Genomic DNA, 27,852 nt, shown 5'->3' on the forward strand with positions numbered 1-27,852 from the left:
AACTGACTTTTAAATATCTTGAATAGTGGCATCAAAATTCAACAGTGATGAAGATGAAGCAATCAGTGTCCAAAACCCACTTTTTTAATTTATTATTTTTTAAGGTAAGGTGTAAGATACATACAAATCATAAAAATATAAAGTGGCTCTTTGGGATCAGAACTCAGGGATACGTTTGTCAAACCACAGAAAAGACAACAGTGTGGGCTCTTGCCTCCAACGCCCCACCACCGACATGCTCTTACCACCACATCTTTGTTACAGTTCCTATTTTACTCTCTCTCTCTCTCTCGCTCTCGCGCGCGCACTTTGTCCTCGGGGCCTGTTTTGTTGTTTGTTGGGGGGGTCGGGGTCTTGTCTTTTGATTTCTGTTATGGTCATTTCATGGTACGGTACACTGAAAGGGCATCTTCGAGCTATCGTTTGTCCTTATACATTACATAGAAGATGAAATGTCTATTTGGAATTTGAATCGGTGATGGGATATATTTTTTCATTCATTCATTTATTTACTCAGAACAGGGTAATCAACAACTGGAATATTTCATGGACCCCTCCCCCTCTCCGAATTTTGAAACTCAATTTGGATACATCAATGAGAGGAGAAGTGGGAGGATTGGGCTGTATAGTTCGTGATTCCAGAAGAAACCCAGTGCATGCTGGCAATCTCAGCTCCATCCCAGCTCAATTCGATCCTCCAGGGAGATGCCTAGCTTGGCTTTTAGGCTTGGCCTGTTGTACAGTATCCCGTCTGAATGCATTGAGAATATAGTGGTGGAAACAGATTGCAAGACTCTTGCCTCAACAATTAATGGTGATCTGGCGTCGATTCCCTTTGTATTACCATATGAGTCTTTATAGTTCACCCATTGACTAGGATAATTGACACTTACTATATGAGCCTATCCATTGACTAGGATAATTGATTCTTTACTATCCATATCATATTGATAGGATTTAATTAGGGAATAATTGAGAGTGATTGACCCATGTAATCCTTGTATATATTGATACATTGACATCAATAGACATATACCAATTCATTCGAATGTGGTTCTATCATTCTCTTACCACACGGGAAGAAACCACTTTGGTCCAAATGGGTGTTTAAGATTAAATAGCGTTCTGATGGTTCAATCGAACTTTACAAGGCTTGCCTTGTCACTAAGGGTTACAATCAGGTGGAAGGCATTGACTATCATGATACGTTTGCACCCGTTGCAAAACTCGTTACAGTTCGCACTCTTATTGTTCTAGCAGTTGTTAAAAGATGGATATTACATCAGATGGATGTCCATTATGCATTTTTGCATGGGGACCTAGATGAAGAAGTTTACATGACCCCTCCCCCGGGTTATCGTCGTAAGGGGGAGCAACTCGTCTGCAAACTTCAAAAATCTTTATATGGTTTAAAACAAGCATCTAGACAATGGTTCTCTAAGTTCTCTACTGTGCTCCTGGATTTCGGATTTTCTCAATCTCAAGCTGATCACTCATTGTTCACCTTGCATCGTCAAACAGAGAGTGCTTATATAGTGCTCTATGTGGATGATATTATCATCACTGGAACCACTGCCGATTTGATTGACACAGTTAAAAATTTCTTATTCAATAATTTTCACATAAAGGATCTTAGTCCTTTGAAATTTTTTCTGGGAATTGAAGTTGCGAGATCAACCAAGGGCATTTATCTCTCACAACGCAAATATGTACTAGACATTTTACAAGACAGTGGCTTCACAAGAACTAGACCAGCCGAGACACCCATGGAACAGAACTTGCGCCTTACAAAATCCAATGGGGACTTATTATCGGATCCTTCACCTTACCGTCGTCTTGTTGGGCGCTTGATCTATCTCACAGTCACGAGCCCAGATATTACTCACACGGTCAACATTCTGAGCCAATTTATACATCAACCTCGACAACCACATTTGGATGCTGCTCATAGGCTTCTTCGATTCTTGAAAGCCACCCCAGGGCAATGAGTTTTTTTCTCCTCCACCTCCTAGCTTCAGCTTCGGGGATATTGTGACTCGGACTAGGCGACTTGTCCAATGACCCGCCGATCAATGACAAGGTACTGCATTCTCCTTGGATCAAGTCCAATTTCTTGGAAGACCAAGAAACAATCCACTGTTTCTTGATCATCTGCAGAGGCCGAATACAGGGCAATGGCGGTTGCAACATGTGAACTTTCATGGATATCCTATCTCTTGAAAGACTTGGGAATTAATTTATCTTCCCCCATACCATTGTATTGCAACAACCAATCAGCCATCCACATCGCCTCCAATCCTGTTTTTCACGAACGCACTAAGCACATCGAGATCGACTGCCATGTTGTTCGCGACAAACTTCAACAAGGATTCCTAAGACCGACCAAGATTGCTAGCTCGGATCAGATTGCAGACTTACTTACCAAATCTCTTGGTTGTGAACAATTTCAGCATCTTAGTTCCAAGCTGGGCGTTTGTGACCTGCACGCTCTACCTTGAGGGGGAGTATTACCATATGAGTCTTCATAGTTCACCCATTGACTAGGATAATTGACACTTACCATATGAGCCTATCCATTGACTAGGATAATTGATTCTTTCCTATCCATATCATATTGATAGGATTTAATTAGGGAATAATTGAGGGTGATTGACCCATGTAATCCTTGTATATATTGATACATTGACATCAATAGACATATACCAATTCATTCCATGATTCTAGTGATATACAATTAACACTTTGATACCCTCAACATTATGAAGGATATTTAGCAGCTTGTAACATACTTCAAAAGCTGCTCCATTCACCACATTTCCTAAGAGATTAACAGCATAGCTGACTCCCTAGCTCAAAGGGTCATGTCTTGTGCGTGTGAGACTAACTGACCACTTTCCACTCCTTGGTTATTTGAATTATGTAACTTGGATACCTTGCTTTCAACAAGCTTTAATAAAAGAGTTTTCTTTTCACCAAAAAAAATAAAATTTACGCATGTCTTTACCAAGAAAAAAAATTTATGCATGTCTATATCCCCAAGTGTGTATTTGTTTTAGAAAAAGAATGCTAAAACGAAGTGTAGCCCTTAGACTAGACACAGGGAAGCACAAAATGACCATCCTACCCCTTATGAAAGACGGAAATTCCACCTCCTATTGATGCTTTCTGCAGGCTCTTGCACTCAATTTGTGGTCACACTACCTTTCAAAGAATCCCCTCCCATTTTAGGAAAAAAGAACACTACCTTCCTAGTTGCGTAACCCGAGTGGTTCCAACGCCTACATATAGAAGTGCACAAAATTATCACATTACCCCATAAAAAGACAAAAATCCCATTTAAAATGATGCTTGCGTACATGCTCTCATCGACCAACGCATGTAGAGGCTCTAGAGGCCCAGACAATGATCTCTCTCCCCCGCCCCACCCAACGCCCGAAATTTATTAGATGGATGCTCACTCTTTTGCACGCAAAATCACACACATGACATATAGAAGAACCATATGGATCATGATAGCAGAATAACCATGCAGCAGTGCATGGACCCACGTCACCACATGCAGGGACTCTCGTTTCTTGTACATGCAAACCAGATGAAATTACGATAATGCCACCACCTCCCCCACCGGGCCCACCCGATTACCGTTCCTCCGAAGGCCAACGAAAGCACCACTAGAACAAACAAATGATCAACCAACGGCGAGAGAGAGAGAGAGACAATACCACCACCATATGCCCTACCACGAGAATGACGGAGGAAAATGGAAATAAGCACAAAATATCCTTCATCAAATTAAATTGAAAATTAAGAAAGGATATTATAACAAAATAACAGTGGCATTGTCGTAATTTTACTGGAAATTACAGACAAATGACACGTTTATTATTATTGTCCAAATACGAAATTTACTATTAACTAAGCCTTCTCTTTTTTTCTTTTTTTTTTTAAATGCTCTAAAAAAAAAAGAAAAAAAAAAGAAAAAAAACTTCTCTTCTAATATCCTCAAGTCATCACTTCTTCTACAGTCGCCGATCGGATGAAGGCTTGAAGCTTTAACAGTCTCCCCACGCTTCGCTCTCCGAGGAATGCTCAGCAAATCCAAAGCCAGAGGTAGAAGAAGTCTTCAACAATGACTCGTCATGGTAATATGGTGGATACTCAACTCCCCCATCGAACGATAAAACATCATCTCTAACGTCAACATTAACATTCATGAGTACTTCATCTCCGCCACCGCAGTCGCCACCGCCACCGCCACCACCACCACAACACTCTCCTGCCAGACCCAGAAAGTCTCTGGTCAGACGATCACTTTTCCGCCACGTTGCAAGATTTCCTGACGCAAACTCCGGCGAGATTCCAGCACCACCCATGTGACTACCTACTGCTGCTGTGTTGAACCCATCCATCTTGAACCGATTAGTAATGGAAGACGCCATGTGACCCACTGATTGAGCTTGTGCAGCAACTGTAATGGCAGCTGCACCAACATTTGCAGCCTTTTGAAGGAGTGCAGTAGCTGACATATGAGGAGGACGACCTATGTTGTTAGTAGTGTGGGGAGTGCAAGTGTTCATATTGAGCTGCTGAAACGGTGACGTGATCATCATCTGTTTAGGGATTTCACCTTCTTGCAAGAAAGGAGAGGCTGAGATTCTTGGGATCTGATGATAATGATGATTATGATCAGGGTGATGGATTTCATCTTTGATTTGATGTGGGTCCCATGAATTGAGGGAGACGCCAGTAGGAGGGGAAGGATTGGTCATCATCATCATCATCATCTGCTGCTGCTGCTGCTGCTGCTGATGCCTTTGCTGAGTTGAATATGAGAAGGGAGGGAAGAGAGGAGTTGCAGGGTTTTGAGGGTGGAGATGAAGAGAGTGGTGGTCCCTCGGGTTTGGGTTTGGGTTTGGGTTTGTGGATAGTCTTGCACTCTCTTCTGCTAAGGCATCACAGAAGGCCCTGTGAGTGATGAAGCTGTCTTTCCTGTACGTTTGACGTTTCACTTAATAGTAAATTTCAGCAACAAAGTAACAAAAGTGAGATTTATGCTGACTTACACAGTCCATAAGCAATCGATAAAGACAAATCTAGGGGTACTCTAGTCTAGAGATTGTGTTTTCTTCTCCCCTCCACCCCCCCCCCCCTTCCTTTTTTTTTTTTCTTTCTTTCTTTCAAGAAAGTCTTTTTCCTATTTACCGTATGGATCTATCGTACGATATATCACTTTAAATGTAGGAAAATAGACAGATAGATTTCAAAAGAAATCTTTCTTTTTTTCTTGATGATAATGCATGCACCGAAAAAAAGGATCAAGGAAGAATGTTGACAAAGAAAGAGTATTAAGGATTATTATAGATCAAGTGAGGAAGATAATATGAAGCATGAAGTGAAGGCAAGTAAGGTTTAGAAACTTTTTTTGTTTGGAAAAAGCACTTTATTTAGATAATGTGAAAGCTCATAGCTGTAGGACACATAAATCCAATAACCATGGATCGAAAATAGGTAACACCATCGTGCACGTTACAGATAGGGTCTTCTTTGTCAGGGAGTCAGTCAGCATAATTGTTAATCTCCCTTCGAATAAAACAGAAAATACAACTTTTAAAACAAGAAGAAAATTCTAAAGCATTCTTCGCCTAGTTAGAAGTTTAGAGAGGAACTTTTAAAATCTAAAGAGCAAATTTTTTCATGAAAAATTCAAATATGGCTCGAAATATATGGAGGGTAGAACAAGTAAATTGACTCGTACGTGTGTATCTGTCTTTGTGTGCATGTGTGTATGGAGAGAGAGAGAGAGAGAGAGCAATGGATTGGGGTTATGCATGCAGAATAGGTCGGAAATTTTAATGAGAAAGGTCTTCAGAAATCATGAAAGACAAGGCCGGTGTACGGCTTGAGACCAGACATACATCTATAATGTCTATAGTACTTGGGTGAGATAGAGAGAGAGAGAGAGAGAGAGAGAGAGACAAACCAGCTCTCATCTTAGATATTTCTTCAGATTTATAAGTTCTTAGTATTATTAATTAATTCAGAGTAGTCTCACAATTCAGAGAGAGGGTTCCCAAATTTTAATAATGGAAAGCATTATGAAAACCAAATCATGGATTTTATCAGCCATGAATCCAAACATAGCCTTAAAAATTAAGTTACAGAAACTCCCACTGCCTAAGGTACACCAGAAAAGAAAAAACAAGAACAGGAAAAACAGAAAGGGAAAAGGAAACCTTTCATGGGTTTATGGTTTAGTTTTGAACCCAGAAACAAAGAGGGCAACTAGATCTCATGCATCAAGAATCGAGAACTAGAACAAGAGAAAGGCCCAAACAAGCCATTAGGTAATTACAAGTGGGGTTTCAGATTAATTAATGCATTTTAGTTTCAGATTCATTCCATGAAAACCTTACCAATATTCTAGTGTAAGAACAAACCCAAAACTAAGTCATCTGAACCAAAACAAAGACCTAATTAGACTTCCCACTTGTATCAGAGGCCATTAGAGTCCAAAGAAATAAAGAAACAAAAGCCAGTAATAAGAACTGGTATAATAAGGACCTTAAAAAGACAAACCTTAAGGGACAAACAAACAGACACAAAGACCCAAAAGAAACATATATTTAATAAAAATTAATGAGGGAAGAAAGAAAAAGAGGATATATTACCTGGAGAAAAGGGTTCCACAGTCACACTTATATTCTCTTGTTCCACAGGTTTTTGAATGAGCTTTGCAATCTGATTGAACTGCATATCTCTTTGAACATTTCTCACACTTCCATTTCTTCTCCCCATGCTTTCTACAGAAATGCTTTTTGATTCCTGTCAGGTCACCAAGAGCCCTTGAAGGGTGATGATGGACACATGAGGTTTCTGGGCACACATAAACTCTCTTTCTTATTTCTTTACTGGTTCTCTGCCTTAGTTTCCATGGGAGGTTATGACCTCTTCTGTGAAGTTGAAGGTTCTGATCCCTTTGGAAACCTTTCTTGCAGATCTCACACACAAATCTGTTAGTGGCCAATAGAGTTTTTGGGGATAGAGCAATCACTTCAGCATCTGGATCTGAAACCATCAAAACCAAGACACATAAAGATGAAGAAGCTATAAGATCAAAGGAAAACCCAAACCCTAGGAGAAAAAAATTAACCTTACCAGGGTTACCAGGGAGATTTCTCTTCTTTTTAATCTTTTGTTGTTGCTGAGGAGAAAGGGTTGAGAATATGGGATTCAAACTACTTAAATCATGAAACCTATTATTACCAGAAGAAACACTAGCTTCTTCAGACAAAGAAGTTGAATTAGACATGGTTGCAGCTGGTAACATGCCTTGCTACTAGTAAAAGAAAATTTTAGAACCAAAACCCAAAACTTTGCCTTTCTCTGTAGAACCCACTTTTAACTCTGAACCCAGGGGATGAACAGCAACAAATGAATAGATCTATCAATGGCCAGCTGGCAGGAATACTGGGTAAAAAGCAAATCTCGTGAGGAAATGATGATGGGTAATTCTCAGACTCACTATCTACTCTTGGATTGCTTGTTTGGGTAGCTCTGCAACAAAAATAAGAAATATGGTTCCACTCTCTTCCTCTCTCTCTCTCTTCTCTCTCTCTTGATACTATCTTCAAGGCCACCAAGCTATTAAACAGGGAAAAATTAGAGAATCAGATCGGTTTCTACCCAAATCTTCACAACCCATTAACCCTTTCGGGCGTGAAGAGAAGTGAGAGAATTTTGGTCACTTGGGTATTGAAAGAGAAGTAAGAAATGATGATTACAGTGGCAGACTAAACCCTAAGGAGAAGATATGTCAAACTAGAGAAAATAAAGAGAGACACTCAGAAGGAAAGAAAAAAATAAAAATAAAAACAAAACAGAAAAAGTTTAGGGATTCTGGAAAGTAGGGAGGCTGGAAGAAAGAAAGATAGGAAGAAGCAAAGGAAAGAGACCAGGAATCACTCGATACCACTTCCACTCGATGCATTGAATTTGCTAATTGTTTTTATATTTTATTATTATTATTGCCCAAGCATGACGTTGGCACTTTCTGTCGTTTCCTTTGTTCCTGTTATAGAACACCCAAACCGTAAAAAGACCTTGATTTGAATGGAATGATATTAAAAGAAGAGAAGGCTTAGGAGAAGCTTAAAAAGCTTTGGTTGGTAAAAAGCAAGAAGAGAGAGGCACTCACAAGTCTTAAACTTTTCAAAAATCTCACGCAAACATGATTGATCCATTGATTGACTCTCACCTTAGGTAAAAGCCTGTTTAATAATAGGGAACTCTCAGCATGTAAAAGCTCAATGCAGTTTATATGTGTCCTTCTAATTTGTTTGTTTTTTTTTTTTTAAAGATTTTCAAGGGTAGTTTTGGATAATTACATTTTTTTTTTTGGGTAGGAAGTAACAGATTTATTAATATTATTGTGTATTATACATTTATATATGGATAGAGAAGAAACTAATTCCATAATCTATGGATTGGAAATAGGTCAAATTATCGTACACGCAACCGACATGGCCTTCCTTGCTAGAGAGTCAGCCATGCTATTTTTCTCCCTTAGATAGTTGCATCTTTACTTACCCATTATTTTCTAACATATTTTTGTTAGTTCTTTTTAGTATTTTTTTAATGCCCTTGTCTGAAATCATAATCACCTTCGAAATTGAAACCTTCAATCAGCCAAACAGATTGATTTGTACAGTTATTTATTTGGATATATCTTTGGCCCTTTTGTTTTGGTGAAATTTGGAAATCACATTAAGTTATGTAATGAGAGATACCCATAAGGTTGTAGGGCAATATTTGTTGGACCAAGAATTGATCATTAGGTTTTGATTCAATAAAGTCTCACTCACCACCACATTAATGTTTGTTTTGATCAGAAACACAATTATCACAATACATAGAAATATTTTCTTTGTATGGACATTCACTACCATGGTTTGTGGGATGAAGTTTTCATATTGAACATTTTGTTACTTCCTTTGAAGTAAGTTCTGTATGGTCGTCATACATTCAGTTTGAACTTATATCTTTTACTTGACATGTGGCAATATAGGTCAAGTGGAATAATGTAAGCCAATGTGTCCTATATGTGTCATGTTAGGAATAGTAGTGAGACTTGGGAATAACTACCCGATAACCACCTTGATGGGAGAGTATCAATTATCAAATAGAGAATATGAACAAGAATTAGACAAAATGGCAGCAACATTAATCCTCTTCTCTGGAGGTAAGTCCACAACCTCCAATTTAGCTTTCATGATTTCTATATGTAAGAAACCTTTTATTTTTTATTTTTTCATTCACATTTTTTTTTTTAGAAAAATTTTCATTCGCATATGAAAATAGTTTTTGCTTTTTTACTAACTTTAAAATAATTAATTGATTGGCCAGGTATATTCTAATGGATGCCTTAGTTATACCCAATTTATTTGCTTAAAAATGTTTTTATTTTCTCCCTCTTCCGATCTCTCTTCTATTTTTACCCAAAAAAAAAAAAGATCTCTCTTTCTTCTATTGGTATTCTCCTTCATCCTATTCCTAGTGCATAGTGAAAGTGGCCCAACCTTAACCCCACCACGAGAATTTCGGAGGTCTCCTCTTTTTATCTTTCTACTTTTTAATATTCCAAACCCAAATCTAAAGCCATGTGGATGTAATAGATGGGTCATGCGGACTCTTTTGCCCTTATTGTTATGAGAAAACTTTTAGAATTCGATAGAGTTTAGAAGGGGTCAATTTTGCCATTCCATCTAGCTTAAGGGATCCTTTTTCTTTTTAAGAGGGCATGCGTTACTAAACGTGGCTGCCCTTTAGTCCCAACGGCCTCTAAGGCACGAGGCAGATAACCATGCAATCCCAATCCATAAGGGCACCGCGTGTATGAGATGGGCCCAACTAAATTTATTCTCTTATTTAATAAGCCCAACAAATTTACTTGGAATCCTAAGTGATTTGTGCTAATTAACCATCCATATTAGAGATAATCATCTCAGCTTGGCCATAGTTATGAAGAATAACAGAGTTGAAACTCAGCTCGAAAGTTCAAAACACATTGGGAAGACATATGTAATTGTTGGAAGAATAGTCTACTTGTTGAACGGTTATGATCATAGTTTCAATGGATCTATGTGGAAATGTTTCTATTCCAGATTAGTATTTCTGAGTTAATTAAAAATAATTTTTATGTTTTGTTAATTTGGAATATTTCTGTATAAAAAAAAAATTTGTACGATAAAATTGGGAAAATATATTTCTTTAAATAAAAAAAAAAACACATATAGAATGCATATTAACAGAAATATATCTTCTATGGTGGTGATGATGGAAGTGGTGGTGGTGACAATGAAGGTGGTGGCAGTGGTGGCGGTGGCAGTGGCGGTTGGGGAGATGATGGAGGTGGTGGTGATAGAGAAAGTCGAGTTCTAGATTCAGATTTATTGGATTAGTTTTTGTTAAAAATTTGTGTTTTTGTACATAACCAACATTAAATATGTTTCTTCAATGATTAATAAATGTGTTTTTTTTTTATTTATCCAATTTATTTAAAAACACACACACACACACACACGAAAACAGAATGAACATCATATACATATTTTGTTTCAAATTTATCAAAAAAATAAATAAAATTTATCATTCAGATAAGAATTGGGATTTTAAACATGGCTATCATTTAATCCAAAGCTGCGTTTGGTATGCAAACTTGAAATGCATTCTATGTTGATTTCGCATTCTCGAACGACAAAAACAACTATTTTTATAATCTGAGAATGTGACATCAACTTAGAATGCATACCAAATGCTACCCTAATGTAACAGCTGTTACTTGAAGCCTTTCAGCCCATTTAATGGCAATTTCAAAGGGTAGATATAGCTCTAATGAGGCATCTCCCTCTCTCTCTCTCTCTCTCTCTCTATACTGGTTCTATCCAATCCAAATAGACACGTTCCTCATGCTCAATGCATGTATCTAACAATTTGGATCTTCAGCTGCTGTCTACCCATGCGGCCGATGTGTGGCTTCACACAGGGGTGAAATGACTACCCGAGCACCCTAATCAGGTGGGGTCCATGCCCTGCCTGTGAGTCACGGGCGGGCCATAGCAGAGGATCCAAATTGTTAGATACATGCATTGAGTGTGAGGAACGTGTCTATTTGGAGGACCAGGATCGTCTTCAGGGAGCCCAGCGTCCAGGGCATGCCCAGGGGGCATCCAGTGGTTGAGCTGTGCCACACACATCTCGACGCACGCCTAGGGATGTGTACGGCACAACCCAACAACTGGATGCACCCTGGGCATGTTGGGCTCCCTGGAGACGAGCTAAATTCCTATTTGGATTAGATAGAACCATGGTTTCAGTACACGGTATCAGAACAATAATCGGCAACATGAAAAACTGATACGATACCAATACAGTATCGGCCTGAATCAGCTATATCGAATAAAATTATCCCTCGATTTCCTTATAAAATGAGTTTTCGGTTTATTTTATCCCTTATTTGTACCATGCTACCGATATAGTATTGGCATGATATCAATATCGGTGACTAGCGAAACCAGTACGTACCGCCCAATACGATGATACGATATCGATACTTAGAACCATGATATAACCATGAGAGAGAGAGAGAGAGAGAGAGAGAGAGATGATCAGATTTCATGGGAAAAGAAGTACATCGTGGGCCACAACTCACTCACGGGTTTCTTCTCTATTCTCTTGGATTCTTATCTACAGCTACGACCCCTGCTCTCTTTTGCATTATATTGTTGGACTTTTTTGACTTACTGATCAGGTTGGGAAGGTCTAAGGCTGGTGGGTCCAGTTAACCAATAACCCACCACTTATTCTAAAGGGTCGATCGATTCCATTGTTTGGGTAAGGTTTTGTGTTAGTTGGATTCCAATCCATTGGATGAATTATCGGAATTAAGAAACGTCTCCCTCTCTGACCTCCTCATCAGGTAAAGTTTTTACAGTCTTTAAGAAATCCTCGTCGGCGGAGCGCCGGAGGCCGGGAAGCCGGACACGGCGTATTTCTTGCTCTGTCCAGCCGCGTGAATGTGTGTAATTGTGGGACCCAACCAACGTATATATGGCGTGAGTGTAGTGAGTGACAGTTAAACAGAGAGACAGAAAGATGTAAGCTCACGATAAAGATAAAAGCAAATAGGCTGACAAACCACAGGTGCTGACTAGGACGATTCGTAACGTAGCATACAGGTGTCAAAATTACGTGCCTCCAGTAGCCAAGATTGCCGGTATTATGGGACTGACATGGCACCGCTCTTGGCTTTGGCTTCCCATGTCCTCCGATACATGACAACCAGGCATGCCGAGGGCAATTTGGCTCTCATCTAGCCGTGGCTGAAGCTGAAGGGTCCAGCCCAATAAAACAAGGATGGTTTTGATAATTTCACTGATGGAATCCAAGTGGGTCCCTATAAAATGATCATATCTCTGTTTTTATGGTGTTTTCACTGGGCTGGACCCCCCAACTCCCCCACACGGCCGGGGGAGAACCAGATCTTTCTTCTTTCTAAGTTTTAACTTTTCCCATCCCTCTCTCTCTTATATTATATATGTTGATTATGATCACACTAGTGACTAGTCTCCTCTCCTACGGCAAGTAGTCGCTAGTCTATCTCCAATTTTCCATGATGGATCCAACAACGAATTAAGGGATGTATGGGGTCCACAGTATGTGTGACAAATTGACAATAATGACAACATGATTACCCACAAATGTCATCTAAAAAAAAACACATGATTACCCACAAAGACCAAAAGCCATATATAATTGGAAAAATTACTTGATTAACCACTATTAGATTTATGTTTACAAAACTAACCATTCATTGTTTTAATTAACAAAAATAAACTGTTTTGAGTTTGGGTTTACCAAACTAGCCAAAACAGTACCCATTGCTCATCTAAGTATTTTTTTTTGACAGTTTTACCCCTCCCTCCTCCTCTCCTCCTCCTCATTAACATACCCATCCCTGCAAAGCTGCTGCAAAGCTTTGCCATCCAAGCGCTATTACAGAAAATTTAATGATACCGTTACGTTTGTCACTGCGATCCCTCAAGCGGTGACTAAGGAAGTGCAAATATTTTGGTGGCATATAATCTCCAACGAAATTTGAGATTGGAATCTTGGACGTTCCAATAGTCCGTCAAACTGAACCGAATTGGGTAAAGGCAGCGGCAGCTCTAGCTTCTCGTTCCATGAACCTCGCATCCAAAGTGATGACTTCACCCACCAATTGGCCTTCATCATCATACAAGAATTGAATCACTCTATATTTTCCCGCTGCATGATCAAAGCCAAAACCAATTCTAGGAAGGCTCTTACGACAAAAGCTAAGGAACCCATCAGCAGGTTTTAATTTAGAAAAACACCAACTCTCACCTGTAATAGGATTACAGATGACGATAGAACTAAATTTCCGCAGCACTGATTCCAAACAAACCAATCCATTGCAAGTGCCAACGAGGTCAAACCAATTCTTATGCAAATACTCTATTTGAATTTCTATAGCTTTACAATTCCCTTCTTCAATCACATTTAAAAAAAAAAGCCCTTTTTGAATCCCTCCGGACATCTATGTTTGTGTTTGATGAGCATGAGATGAGATGGTGGTATGTTGTGCATCATTAATTCCTCTTCTTTAGGTGCAGGTCAATGAATCCATGCTTGTCCACCTCGGGTTACTTGAGTCGGTTGTTACCATCACGAATGTGTTCTTCTTTGCAGATTGTTGGCGTAAACCTTCCGCAGAGATACTTCCAAAGAATGCGTTGCCTTCTCCATGTTTGATTAAAGGTTTTTGTAATCGGTTAGACTTCTCTTGTTTACGCTCCCAAAGCTTTGCTACATTTCAATTAAGTTCCTGTATGCGCTAATTTGTGCGGCAGAAAAATATTTTTTCTCTCTTTCTCGATCTATTGATCTAGTTATTATTATGATATTCCTGCAGCGATGGCATCCCAACCTGTGCTTGGCGTCAGAAAATTCCAAGAGCATGGAAGATACAAGGAGGTCACGGTATGGGTGATGGCAAGCGCAACTGACGGAACAGGGCTACTGCAAGTTACAGAGGCCGGCTGCTTCCGGGATCGCCTTCTCCACTTCTTCTTCTTCTTCGAGACCATTGCCCTCACCCACCCTTCAAATCAACCAACTACCATGCCGGCCACCAATACTCAAAGCCCCTGGCACCAGCTCACCCGCATCCCCGCCCCACTCCATCAGAGATCGATTCCTCTGCCCCATCGTCATCACCTCCTACCCAATCCCATCCATCCCCACCCCTGAAATCTTCGTTGGTTGCTATTGCAATAGAAGACAAGAGAGAGAGATGAGATGTGAAAGGGGATGGGAAGAAGAAGAAGAAGAAGAAAGGGGCAGAGGCGGGTGGGCACGAGACATTACTGGTTGGGGGCAACGAAGAGGAGGAGGGAGGGAGGGCTAAAACTGTCAAAAAAAATCCTTTAATGAGCAATGGGTACTTTTTGGCTTAGTTTTGTAAACCCAAACTCGAAACAGTTTATTTTTGTTAATTAAAATAATAAGGAGTTAGTTTTGTAAAAATAAACCTAATAGTGGTTAATCAAGTAATTTTTCCTATATAATTCGGGAAAAAGGTCGCAACGCTACTTCTAAACGCACCCTTAACTGGCTAACCCAAACTCCATCTTTCCACCAAGGCATCAACAATACACAGGGAGGGCGGAGGGCGGAGGGCGGAGGGCGGAGGGCGGAGTTGGGAAGGGGGCGGTGTGGCAGGTGGGTTAGGGGAGTTGCAAGGGGTGGGTGGTGGTGTTCTGTGAAGAAAAAGGGCTAGGAAGTTGCGCGAAGGGCAGTGGAGGAAAGGGGACAGTGTTGCAGGTGACCTCTCTCTCTTTCTCTCTCTCTCTCTCTCTCTCTCTCTCTCTTTTAATATATATATAATAAATTGCCCTCTCCACCTTCCAGGTTAGCATTGGCGGGTGGATTTTGAAGTTGAAACTTCGACCCATCGAACTCATTCTCAACTCTCAATTTAGCATTTTATATCTTTACCTCATCTATCTCTCTCTTTTATTTATTTTTACCTCATAGATGTTCTGATTTGGTTTGTAACTCTTTCTTTAATCGCCTAGATTGATCTTCTTCTTGACTCTATCAGTTTTTTGCTCCCTTTGACTGACATTTTGACTTGTGCGCATGGATTAAATGAATTTGTAACAACAATGGTTCCCGCAATTCCATTCACCCACTTAAGCCATGAAAACTGCTACACTGATTGGAAATCTCCACCGACATTGCTACTGGTCGTGTAGGCAGATCTCAATAGAAATCTAGAGATGTCCCTGATATATCTAAAAATATACCCATACATGTGCAAGCATAACAAGAAGGTCCGGATATCTACATAGAACCCAGTGGACCCCATATAATTAATACGTCTGAGATATTTAGCCTTCTAATCTCTTCGAAGGCGAGTCAAGGAAATCAACCTAACTCAGTGGGCTGTAATAGTTCACCCTCCATTCAACTGGGTTGTAGCACAAACCGACCTAGATTTTAAAAGGATTATTAATGGAAAGAGGTAGGTATTCACATTTATTACTCTTTTCATTTTTCACTCTTACTTACCTATTACCCGATTCTGACTTTATCATCGGAGATACCACGAGTTAACCTCGAGTTCCTCCGACCATTCTCTACTCCTTCCACAAGACATCCACCTCAGCTAGATCGGAATCAAGTAGCAACAGATTGGCGCCATCTGTGGGAAACAACAAGAATACTTGTGATCCAACCACGAAGACCAAAGATGGTGATTACTAGAGCGTCATGTCCATCGACATTGAATCATCTGCAACTTCAACATGAAACTTCTCAAGAGAGAGATCAACACCTTGTTACCAATAGCGCCACCAGATTATCTCTAGTCATTTAAGCTTCAACTCCTGCGGCACTCCCATGCACCACGAGTCATGGGGGTAAAATCCAAGGATGCACATCTCAATTAGAAGATAACTGAGATAACCAACCCAATCAACAATTGCCGAGCAATCATCAAGTTCCTCAAGGCGTTGTTACCCAATATAAATTTGAAACTCCAGCAACAAGTTCTGACCTTGACCATGGTTGTCAATCAGAACAGGCAGGTGGTTACACAAGCCCAAGCTCGCGCACAACCATGGCCAATCAACCAAAACAAGCCGACTGTAATCACAACAAATCCTCTTCCACAGATTCTCGTCGGCGCATAGTCGAACCCAAGCCAAACCTTCATGCGGCGCGACACTAATGACTTCCAAGGAACCCCCGAAGAAGCCAACCACTAACAAGATTGAGGTAGATAACCTTGACCGACAAGTTAAGGAATTGCAAGATCAGATGCAGAAAATGGTCCAAATACAAGCTGAAGTTGAGAAGCCTATCTTCTCTGGCAGAACGGCTTTATCTGATGAAATCATGGACGTTCCGTTTCCCAAAGGATTCAAGATGCCCGCTCTTGAATATTATGATGGGACCACTGGCCCTGCTCAACATTTAGAAGGGTTCAATTCCCTCATGGATTTTTTTGGGGCTTCTAATCCCATCATGTGCCGAGCATTTTCAACGACCCTCCGGGAAGCGGCGAGAACATGGTTCACCAAACTTGCACCCAAGTGAAACTCAGCACAGCTTTCGCCATTACTTTTACAAGTAGTCGCAATCATAAGAAGACCTCGGTCAATCTAACTACTTTGACACAAAAGTTTGATGAGTCTCTTCAAGACTTCATCGCCCGTTTCAATTGCATGAAGTTAGAAATTGAAGATGTTATACCCGCACCCCAGGAGTATAATTAATTATTAATTCTTCCCCGTGACGTGTAGTTATCACGCCATGTATGCCGGTGAGTTGTTCTCACCTGGTGGTCAAACCAGACTATATTGACCATAGTACGAGGTTGCCTATGGAAACTAGTCGGGACCATGGAGGTTGCCCTTTGACGTGTCGGGGGTAAGTAGTTGACCAAATTTTATTGTGTGCTTACCGCCCTCTCAAAGCCCTCGAAGTGTGGTCCAAAGGCCACGACCTCTTATGGTGGGAACCACCTTCCTACTCGCATCGGAGGCAAGGTTATTGGTTGCCTCCCCCCCGCATCCAATGCCGCTAATAAGGACCCTTGTGGGTGAGACCCGTGGCTAAGGTACTATTGGCGCCTGCCATGTTTGACCCTACCCAAATAGACCTAGGGTACACTATGAGGCCTTATCCAAACAGGCCATTAATAGTGGTTTTCTATAAGAGAGAGGTGGGTAGGACTACTCATTAGTCTTGGCTCATTTCTACCTAACCTAACCTAACCGTGCTTGAGAAGGGAGTTATGAAGAGAGGAGGCGGCAAGGAGGAGAAGGAGGAGAAGGAAGGGAAGAAGAAGAAGGAAACGATCTTGGGTTTGGAGTTTTAAAGAGGGCACATCTTGTGTATCTCGGACTGTGTAAGCCAAGTGCCCCTTTCCCCCCTTTTCTCTCTTTCCCCCTTGCTCGTTTGAGCTTGGGTGGTTCGTTGGTTGCAGCCCCAAGATGGGGTTTTTCCTTTTGAAACCCAAAGGGTTAGCTTGAACCATGTTTGGTTTCCCCTTGTAGGATGTCTTTGTCCTACTTTCCCTACATCCCTTGAGATCTCCAAGCGGGTCTCTTGGCCTAAGGTTCCAACCACCTAGGAACCCCAAATCGGACTCGGAGTTGTTGGCTCCTTTAAAACCCCTTAAATCTCTTTGAATGTTGGGTGTTTCTAAGACCCAAATAGACTCCAAGACACCCCTCCCTAGTCCCTTGAGGCTTAGAGAACCAAATGGGACAACCCTGGGCTTTTAAAGACCTTGAAATCACACTTGGGTTGCATCGGAGGCAAGGCTGCGTGAGTCCGATGTTTGCCTCCGATGTGTCCCGAGCTGCAGGGAAGGTCGGAGGCAAGCTGCGTGAGTCCGATGTTTGCCTTCGATGTGGCTTGAGCCTGCAAGAAGGTCGGAGGCAAGGTCGGAGGCAAGCCCGCCGAGTCCGACGTTGCCTCCGATGCGCTTTAAGGCTTATAACTTATGTAAACGTGGGGTTTCTCTATGAGGCCTCCCCTACACTCTCTCACACTCTTATTCACTTCTATAGGCGCCAACATATGTGCAATGGAGTGATTTTGAGCGAGAATCGTTGCGCTTATACAAATTCTATTTGAAGTAATTGGTGAGTGGGTTTGGGTGACTGTTTGAGCTTGTTTACTATTGCTTATTCATGCATTTATGAATTATATTGTGACATTATCATTCAAGCATGATTGCATATTTGCATTTATTCTTATTCGATGATGATGATTTGGATGATATGGATTTGTGTTGGGTTACGGTCTTGGGAATGCGCACGGAACCCCGAATTACTTAGAATTGTATATTACATCTCATTCTTCTGTATCCGCCGTGTTGTCTTTGGTACCCGGGTGTTAGATGGAATGGGACGTTGATACACCCGGATGTACCTCTCAACACGATAGGATTCATGTAGTATATCCGTGGTTAGGCTCGTTCCTATGCTACGACCCTTACCAACGAGGGGTTTAGGTGTTGGGTAGCGAGCACCTGCTGTGGAGAGTTAGAGAGGCCAGGCCGGGGGTAGTAATGGTTATCGGAGTCGCCTCACGGGTGGTGATGACTACGACCGACGCGGGCTCCATAGTAATAATTGAGGTTGCATTGTGGTGAGAATGGAAGGATCCACAATGTCTTTCAGAGATTATTAGCGAGATATACCCATTGACTTAGCATTGTGTGTTAGGTGGTAAATGAATTAATAATAGCATGCACCATGGACTATTTGTGATTGTGTGATTGTGCATCCCCTTTCTCTCTCACTAGCTCGGTGGAGCTAACCCCGTGTACACATTCTTTTTAGATTTGGATGCGAGATGATTCTTGTGGAGCGAGACCGTGATCGAGGATCATGGCTATGGTTGCCCATGATGATTGTGCCTACGGGTTGTACTTTACTTGGGATCGTTCCCGTTTTATTATTATTTTAGAGCATTGTGCTTTGTATAAACTTTTATGTTTTACCTTTTTGGTAGCTACTTGATGGTCATAGGAATTTTGTAACTATGTTACTTATTATCATTAGCCAATGAACATCTTATAATCATTTCATTTACGCTTTCGCAAACTCTGACCTATCTCGGAATGTAATATTCCTTTGTCTTTCGCACTCTAATATTATTGTATTGTAATATTGGTTTATGACTGTGAGTTGGCCACTGCATCGAGATCCTGGCGGTGAGGTGGGATGACGCGTGTCACCCCAATCATACCCTGATATTGTATTTTATCCCTTGTCGGGATAGGGGTGTGACAGAAGACCTCGATCCTGTCGTCGAAAGGCCACTCTCACGGTTAGTATCATTGATACTGATCTCAGTTTTTCATTGTGTAAAAAACCTCCCTGATGATTTAAATCAACTCTTAGCCCGCCATGAAAAGTACATGAATGCTATGGAAACCATGGATGCTAAGAAGGAAATACACAATGAAAAATTGGGAAGAAACGCCTGGGTCGAGCGGCTGAAATCCGTGGATTATCCATTACAAGGATTCTTCGGTGCCTCCGTCAAGGTTTCCGGATTGATTGAGCTACCACTTACTACTGGATCCGGCGATCATGTCACACTCCAACCCCCACCCTAGGATTTTGGTATGACTAGGATGCTTCCCAACATCCCAAACCACTACTAGGATCTCGATGCAGTGTCCCAAATCACAGTCAAACTAATATAGACATCACATAAATATCAAAGTGCGGAAGGTAAAGAAATATTACATTTCCAAGATGAGATCAATGTTGCAGAAGCGTTTAAACAGTAGTTAAAACATGTCCAATCGCTAATATACATAATAAAGTTTAACAATTATCCCGACTGACCATAACATAACTACTCAAAATATACATATATAACAGTGAAATGTTTATACAAAGGCACAAGGCCCAAAAGAATCAAAAGGGGATTAAATCCCAACTCAAGGCGCCCCGTAGGCACAATCATCGCCAAGACATCCATCGTTGTGTTCCTGTATCACAACCTTCAGGTCCTCAGTACCGATAGAATCATAGTCCGATGATTGGACCTCAAGACTCGCAAAATAACCATTATCTGCATCAACATCTAAAAAGAGTGTATACAAAGGGGTAAGCTCCACTAAGCCCAACGAGTGGATGGGGATGCACATACACACAGCTCACAAATAGTCCATAATGCATGTAATTATTAATATATTTCCACTTAACACACAAATCTAAGTCACTAAGCATATGCTACTGTAACAACTCGGGAGACACCGTGGGTCACTTAGATTATCACCACAGTGCAACCTTAATTGTTATCATGAGACCGGCGCAGACCATAGTCCCAGACCACCCAGAGGTAGATCCCGATGACCAATGGTCGTCCCTGACCTGACCACTCTCACACTCCACAAGCAATAGGTAGCCCTGATCACCCAACACCTAAACCCCTGTTGGTAAAGGTCGTAGCATAGGGAACGAAACCCTAATCGCAGTTATACTACATGGAACCTATCGTCCTGAGAGGTATTCTGAATGCATCAACGTCCCATTCCATCTAGCACCTGGGTACCAACACGACATGGCTCATACAGACCAATATGACATGCAAGAATGATATATCTCGTAGGGTTCCTGTACCGGCACTTCTTGACACCATAGCCTAGCAAAAACAACATAATCCAAAATCACATCACATAATCATCACAATTCAATAGGCAAATTCATAAGATGCAAGTATACAACATGCTTATTAGATGATGCAATTATACATGATAATAGATATACTCACAAATCTATTTTCTGCAATCGAAATGAGAGTTTTCTACGACGAAAATATCCAAATTGATGCTAGTAATAATTTATGAACTATTACTAAACAAACTATCTGTTTGGAAAAAATGAGAAACCAAAATAAGTATAATAAAAGAATTTATGTCTTATTATTAAAATATTTGTAGGGGGAAAATGAGCAATAAAAATAAGTATAATTAAAATTGCACCTTTGACTGAGAATATTGAAGATTGTTGTCATTGGAGTGAGAGAGAGACTTGAGAGGAAATGTTGTTGTTGGAGAGAGGGAGAGGTTTGAAAGGATAAATAGGAGAGGAAATAGGAAGAAGAGACGTGACTGTTTCAAGAGGAGGCGTGAGTTTTTTTGGTTGCTAATTATTCATTGGAGAAAGAGAGAGTTGATCGTTGGAGAGGGATTGGTCGGTAATTATTTTGGAGAGAGAAAATTGGTCGTTTGAGAGAGAGAGACTTGATAGAAAATAGGACAATTGATCGTTGGAGAGGGATTACTAGGTAATTAATTTGGAGAGAGAGAGAGAGACTTGAGAGAAAATAGGAGATGATATGGGAAGAACGGGATCGTTCTCCTCTCAGGTTCCCTTCCCGGTCAGGTGTACAGGTTTCTCTCATAGGAGGGACGGAAATGACGACCTCACCCCCTGCCCAAACACACTGCCCGGTGGGGTGAGGCTGTCATTTATGCCCTCCTATGAGAGGAACCTGCACACCTGACCGGCAGGGAACCTGAGAGGAGAAAAATTCGGGAAGAAGGGGGGTGACTACTTGGAAAAAAGTTTAGATGGTAGTAGTTACGTGGGGAAAATAGGAAAGAGAGACTTGAGAAAAAATAGGAGCGGATTCAAAAAAATGATAATATATATTTTATTTCATAGCTTAAAAAACATTTAAAAGTTAATTTAGTTTTATTGTCATATATCTACTGTACGAGTCATTTTAATTTCTTTATTTTTCGGTTTGTTATGTCTAACAAATATAACTTACTATAAAAAAAACTAAGGACAGAGGGAGAGGGAGAGAGACGGTGAAGAATGGTAATTATTTTGGAGAGAGAGTATTGGTAGTTGGAAAGAGAGACTTGAGAGAAAATAGGAGAGAGAAACACTTGAGAAAAAATAGGAGAGGATGTAGAAAGAAGGGGTGTGTCTATTTGAAGAGGGTATTTTTGTCATCAGAAAAAGTATATGAAAAAAAAAAGTGTTTGGACTTTTAAAAGTAGTAATGTATATATATGTTAGGGTTCTGAGGTTTTTTTCTTTTTTTTTTCATCGAGACGTCCCAAATCCCATGATTGTATCCTTCCCGAATTCACATACTTGTCTGTTTAGAGTCTCAACAATTTAGGAGAGTGGGTCTCGTGGCGTACACCATATAACTACAAGATTAATCATAGGGTAATCCTAACACGCCCAGTGACCCAGTATCCTCGGATACCCTCGGGCCATAAATATTCCTCTCCAATTCCTTAAAAGTGTGCAGTGCGGCACTGCTAGGTGGATATGTTGACACATGGTAGCTTGGACATCCAATGGTCCGAGCTCATTGACTTTTGTTGAGCTCGGACTGTTGGATATCAAAGCTGCAAAGTGTCGGCATCTCCACCTATCATTGTCGCACTGCACACTTTTAGGAATTGGAGAGGATTAAAATCCGAGGGCCCAGAGCTCCTTAGAGAGGAGCCGAATCCAAGCCCAATGGGTTTTTAATCTTTTTATTTTTATTTCTATATTAAATAATGGGGGAATCAAGTGGGGAATATTCCCTCTCCTTCCCCAAAAAACACAAAACAAAACCCAAAGAAGCGTTTCTATAAAGGGCCCGTTTGTTTGCCAGATAAAAGTGGGATAGGCAAAAAGGGGTGGGAAAAGTATACTATTTTCCCACAAAATACCAAGGATATGTGTGTTTGGAAACATGAGGTGGGAAACTTCCAGACAAATTCATTAAATGCATTTATTCTTGTCTGATGAAGTGACACCCCTCTTTTTCTGATCCCATTCACTTTCAAAGTCCTCCCAAAATTGGTAGGATTTTGACACTACTTTTGAGTCTATCTCTCTCTTCTTCTTATTTCTTCTTTCACATGGAATCCCACTCCATATCCATTTCCTCTCTCTTCCATTAAATCCCACCTTACTACAAAATATATATTCCATTATTTTTTATCATTTCCTTTCCTTTCCTTTCCCTGCCCTTCCTTGTCATCCCAACTCATAACATGTGGGTACCACCCTCACAAATTTCCCACCCCTTTTTATCCGGCAAACAAACGGGGCCTAAGAGATTTAGATACTCTACGGCCTGAAGAGTAGCAACCATTGTCCTGCCCTTGCTTCTGGGAACAACACGTGTAAAGAGGACGATCGAACGGCCAGATTTGAATTTTTTTCAAATTTTGTTTGTCAAAATCGGTTAATCCCAGTAAACCAGGCCGGACCGGTCAGACAAACCGACCAAGGCCAGCACGGTTTCAAGAACAAAACCCTCTTCTTCTCACTTGCCGTTCAAGAGAAAGGAAAATCGTTTTACCAAACCTAAGGCGAGAAACCTCTCTTCTTGCTCTCACGCTTATGGAAACCTCTCTTCTCCTCTTTTCTTCCTATCAGGCATCTGGCTCTGGTTCTGGTTCTGGGTTTTGGCTCAAATCGTTTGTTAATGGTGCCCTGCTATCTACCTTGCACAATCCTAAAAAGCTATTTATGACTCCGATCCCTGTTCTTGCTTCCTACAGATGGAAAAATAGCAGCTCGAGCAAGGAATCTGAACCCATCACAGAAAGACACTCAAATCTCCATTACTAATCAAAATCAAAGAAGAAAATTATTCATCGTTGTTCTTCACAAGTCGTTGCATCAGAATTTTACAAACAAGAATATACAAGAGAAGTCAGAGTGAGAGAGGGGGAGGGTGAGGATGCCCAGTAGAGATTGCAATTTCTCTTTCTCATTCATTGAATTAGAATTTTCTATGTTCTTTTGTATAATAAAAAAGATGGGTAAGATACAACAGTTCCACAGACCAAAACTCCAGTCTAGATCCAATCCACCAACACCCCCCCCCCCCCCCAAAACAAAAAAGCCCATGAAGTTGAAGAAACCTCCAGATCGCAAAGCTTATACAATAATCGATATATAATATAGCATAAAAAAAAGAAATGTGGGAAAAACCCCCAACCACACACTTGTCTTCTTCCATGGGTCTCTGATCTCCGTTGCAAATCTCCCCCCAACGGTCTCCTCCGTACCCCCTCTGAATCTCATCTCTTTCCCTACATTCTTTGATCCTCCTCTTGATCCAATCGCCACCGCTGTTCTGGTCGCCGTTGTGGTACATCTCCCTCTCCGGATGGCCTCAGCAAATGAAGCGTTGGTAGAATCTCTTGCTTTTGAAAATGGGAAAATAAAGTTTTGTGAGACGAAGAAGGGGACAGGTCCAGTTCTGTAGAGGAAGAAAATGGGAAAATAGGGTTTTGGTTTGTTTTTGGTTTGGTCAGTTTGGTTTAAGTGAAAAGGTCCGTTTTGTTTTATTAATCAAACCGTATTCCATCGAGCAACTTTGAAAGAATTCAAAAACATCCGTTAGATATTTCCTATGCCATGTGTCGTTCTCACAATAGAGGGTAAGACAATGGTTGCCACCTGTTATGTCGTAGAAGATCTGAATCCTTCTGTAAATGGATGTCGTCCTCCAACGGCAGTCAATATAGGCCACCGACGACAACATAAATCTCGGGCGACTGACGGCTTGATATGGGCGACCATAATCCCGGCCTCAAATGCCGGTAAAACTCAACGGAGACCATGAATGAAGGTGTAAACCCTTGCGAGTTTCAGAGATTTCAAAACGCCATCCATTGTACCCAATACAAGCAACTGTTACCCTCAAAACCTTCCGACGAAGAAGAGTAATCTCAGAGACGAGATTGCTTGTGAAAAGTGCCTGACGACTGTGAATACATCACAAAACAAGGAAGTCATTCGGGATTTTTTTTTTTGAGTGGCCAATACAACAGCCTTGGCCCAGAAAAATGCTGGTGAATAGGGAAACAAGACCAGCGATTAATTCTAGTGTCAAAAAAAAAAAAAAAAAACTTCAGCTTGCCATCTTACGATGTTCCACTAGGTTTGCAATCACAGGGGTCGAACTGCTCAAAGGACTGTGGCTTCAGCCAAGGTCTCAACAGTTTTCAGTGACCGAAAGGTCTTTTGATCCGAAATTGATCGGTGAATAGAGGTGTGATGCTGGCTATCTTTCGGCATCAATCATAAAGGGTATGCAAATTGACAACCGCAGTCCATGGCTACTGAAACGGTTTAATCAAATATATATAAAATAAAATTGTAACCCATTGATTCTATCATGATCCAACTTTGATACCATTGAAATAATACCTGATGCAGAATCCAAATCATAGAAATCAATGAGCATATATCTACAAGAGCAAAAGGGGTTAATGGCATATCTAAATCTATGGTTGAAATAGAGTAGCCCCCCTCTCTTGGTTTCCTTCATAGCACCATAAATATTGGCCTTCTCAACAATATCTTTTTTTTTTTGGTAAATTCTCATCAATATCTTTGGTTCCTTATGTTGAACACTTAATGGGTCGTATCAACTATTTATATGGGTGAATATGGATGAGGATAGAGGCCTACCCTATAATAGCAATTGGGGTTTTCTTTTCCATTAAAAGAATAATTTTTAGGTCCCCACAACATTGTATTTCATACTATTAAGGTGTGCTAAATATGATCTAATATCACACTAATGATCACTTACAAGTATTGAATCAAGCTAACTCCACCATTAAACACCACTAAATCGATTTTGGAAACCAAATATTCAACCATGCTAGCCCACCTAAGAGGAAATCCTACAAAGTGTGTTAAACGGGCGTGGAGATCCTCTCCAATGAGGAGATCAACCAATGAGACATCCAACGGCTGGGCTAGCTGGCACATATCTCGGCACACGCTGGGCCAGCCAACCATTGGATGCTCATTGGGTGCTCATTGAGGGATCTCCTCATTGGGTAGGATCCGGATCCGGATCCGTTTAACAATGCACTTTCAGTTAAATAGTACGATTCAATTCGGTTCACGATGTCAAAGGTAGAAACCGCTTCCATGTAATTTGAATACTAAGCCTACGTTTGGTAACGGTCTGAACAAAGAACACCCGTTCTTGACTAGAAACGTTCTTTGACGTTTCTAGTCTGGAACGGCATTTTGTGACCGAAAATAACCATTTGGTAACGGTCTCAAGAACGTGTTCAGAACGAAAATGGTGTTTGTTACAAATATTAGCCATTGATAGTTAACAAAAAAGATGTGAACAACTGGGATGAGAATGTAGGGAACTTCTTGGCACTGAAGAGGAAGGAAGCCACAACGGACCAATCCAAGGTTAAAGCCTGCTATATCAAGACCCTTCATGCCTGAACCAACCTGTTGTGCTGTGACGGAGTTCTTGAATGCCCAGCAAACCCATGAGATGCTTGTCAATGTAGGGAAGAGGTAGCCAGGGATGACATACCAACAAAAGCTGCAAACGATCGTAATTAAGATTTCCGCATTCAAAAATCAAGGGAGGGAAGAAGGTTTCAAGCAAAGACCTTAAAGAGAACAAAGAAAACAAAACTGGAAACTGGAACTTCTGATGCAGTCAAATCCCTAAACCAGGCTTCCAATCCAAGCATCGTAAAAATGCGAAAACGAATTGGGAAAAATAAGATAAGCAGGTGAAGGAGGTCGAGCTCTTCCGATACTGGATTGCTAGGGTTTCTTGAGCTTCTGACATGAGTTTATCATCAGACAACATAAGCTTGAAGTGCACGAGAGAATCACATAAAATTAGGATTCGAACAATGACAGTAATGGATAACTAGCTTCCGATACTGGATTGCTATGGTTCCCTCCCTTCTCTCTCCTCTGAACCCCTGTAACGGAGAATGGACACCCTAAGATTAAGCTCTGCAATTTCAAATCAGAAGCTGTAATTGAAATCGTCTTTGATGAGGAAGAAATTGTGAAGGATTTCAAAGGATTTGAAGAAAAAAATATGTGAATCAAGGAGAGAGAGAGAGAGAGAGAGAGAGAGAGAGAGAGTTGCAGAGATTGTGAGAGAGAGATAAAGAGAGTTGTAGAGACTACGAGAGAGAGATAGAGAGAGAGTTGCAGAGACTGCGAGAGACAGAGAGAGGGAGAGAGCGAGACAGAGAGAGACAGAAAGCAAGAGAGAGATGAGAGAACGAGTTGCAGGTAGAAGTCTCCTCCTCTGCTCCTTCTCTTCCCCTTCTCTTCCGCTCTAGATCACAAGGGTGCTTCCTCAAAACAATGGGAAATAACGGGTATTTGCTCGATTTTCACTTGACTTTGTCGTTCTCGTTCTTTACAGACCGTGTTTGAGATGGTGTGTAAAGAACCTTTTTTTGATCAAATTTCCCTCCGATTCGTTCTGAAAGACCAATAAAACGAACCGGCAAACCAAACACGATTTTGTGTTTTTTTGTTCTCAAAGAACAGAAGAATGGCAAAGAACGAAGTTCCGACCGTTACCAAATGCGGCCTAGAAAATATGTGACACGTCAACTTGCATAAAAAATAATAAGATCAGAATCAATAAGAATATTGTTAGAAGCATTAACAGTTAACACCAGCACTGAATAAATATGGTCAGTCCCATAATCAAAGCTAAGCTACACGGATCAAGATCGTCTCTAGGGAGTAGGGGACGCCCAAGGTGTTGCCAGCCGTTGGGCTGTGCCGCACACATCCCTAGGCATGCGCCGAGATATGTGCATGCCTAGGGATGTGTGCAGCACAACTTAACCGCTGGATGCCCCTGGCAGCACCCTAGGCACACGCCTCCCTGGAGACGAGCTAAATTCAAGCTACACATACAAGAACCGGAAAACCTCTACCTAAGTTACAGCAGCGAGTCTTA

The 27,852-nt window shown here is 41.0% G+C and overlaps 1 protein-coding gene and 1 long non-coding RNA gene across 3 annotated transcripts; one reads left to right on the forward strand and one right to left on the reverse strand.

Annotated features, from left to right (window-relative positions):
• The first annotated feature begins 112 nt into the window (after positions 1 to 112).
• LOC122649136 lies at positions 113 to 27,609 on the forward strand. Its single transcript, XR_006331169.1, has 2 exons — positions 113 to 142; positions 27,479 to 27,609. It is a non-coding gene; the product is annotated as an uncharacterized LOC122649136 (long non-coding RNA).
• Positions 3,966 to 7,348, reverse strand: LOC122649135 (protein indeterminate-domain 12-like). Of its 2 annotated transcripts, XM_043842509.1 has the most exons (4): positions 7,156 to 7,348; positions 6,669 to 7,065; positions 4,694 to 4,989; positions 3,966 to 4,663 (listed from the first exon to the last, which is right to left on the reverse strand). In XM_043842509.1, exons 1-4 carry the CDS (start codon positions 7,325 to 7,327, stop codon positions 4,053 to 4,055), a joined length of 1,476 nt encoding a protein of 491 aa, XP_043698444.1. In that variant the 5' UTR covers positions 7,328 to 7,348; the 3' UTR covers positions 3,966 to 4,052. The 2 variants fall into 2 exon arrangements, with proteins under 2 accessions (XP_043698444.1, XP_043698443.1); XM_043842508.1 differs by having other exon boundaries at positions 3,966 to 4,989.
• Positions 27,610 to 27,852: the final 243 nt, after the last annotated feature.

This window comes from Telopea speciosissima, chromosome 1, assembly GCF_018873765.1.
Source record: "Telopea speciosissima isolate NSW1024214 ecotype Mountain lineage chromosome 1, Tspe_v1, whole genome shotgun sequence".
Taxonomy (NCBI): domain Eukaryota; kingdom Viridiplantae; phylum Streptophyta; class Magnoliopsida; order Proteales; family Proteaceae; genus Telopea; species Telopea speciosissima.

Excerpts from the sequence above, each read along its gene's own strand:
- LOC122649135 (XM_043842508.1), bottom strand. The coding sequence starts at position 7,327 with ATGTTACCAGCTGCAACCATGTCTAATTCAACTTCTTTGTCTGAAGAA. Across the intron at positions 7,066-7,155 it reads AAATCTCCCTGGTAACCCTG|ATCCAGATGCTGAAGTGATT; the intron begins GTAAGGTTAATT and ends TGATGGTTTCAG. Across the intron at positions 4,990-6,668 it reads TGTGGAACCCTTTTCTCCAG|GAAAGACAGCTTCATCACTC; the intron begins GTAATATATCCT and ends TCAAACGTACAG.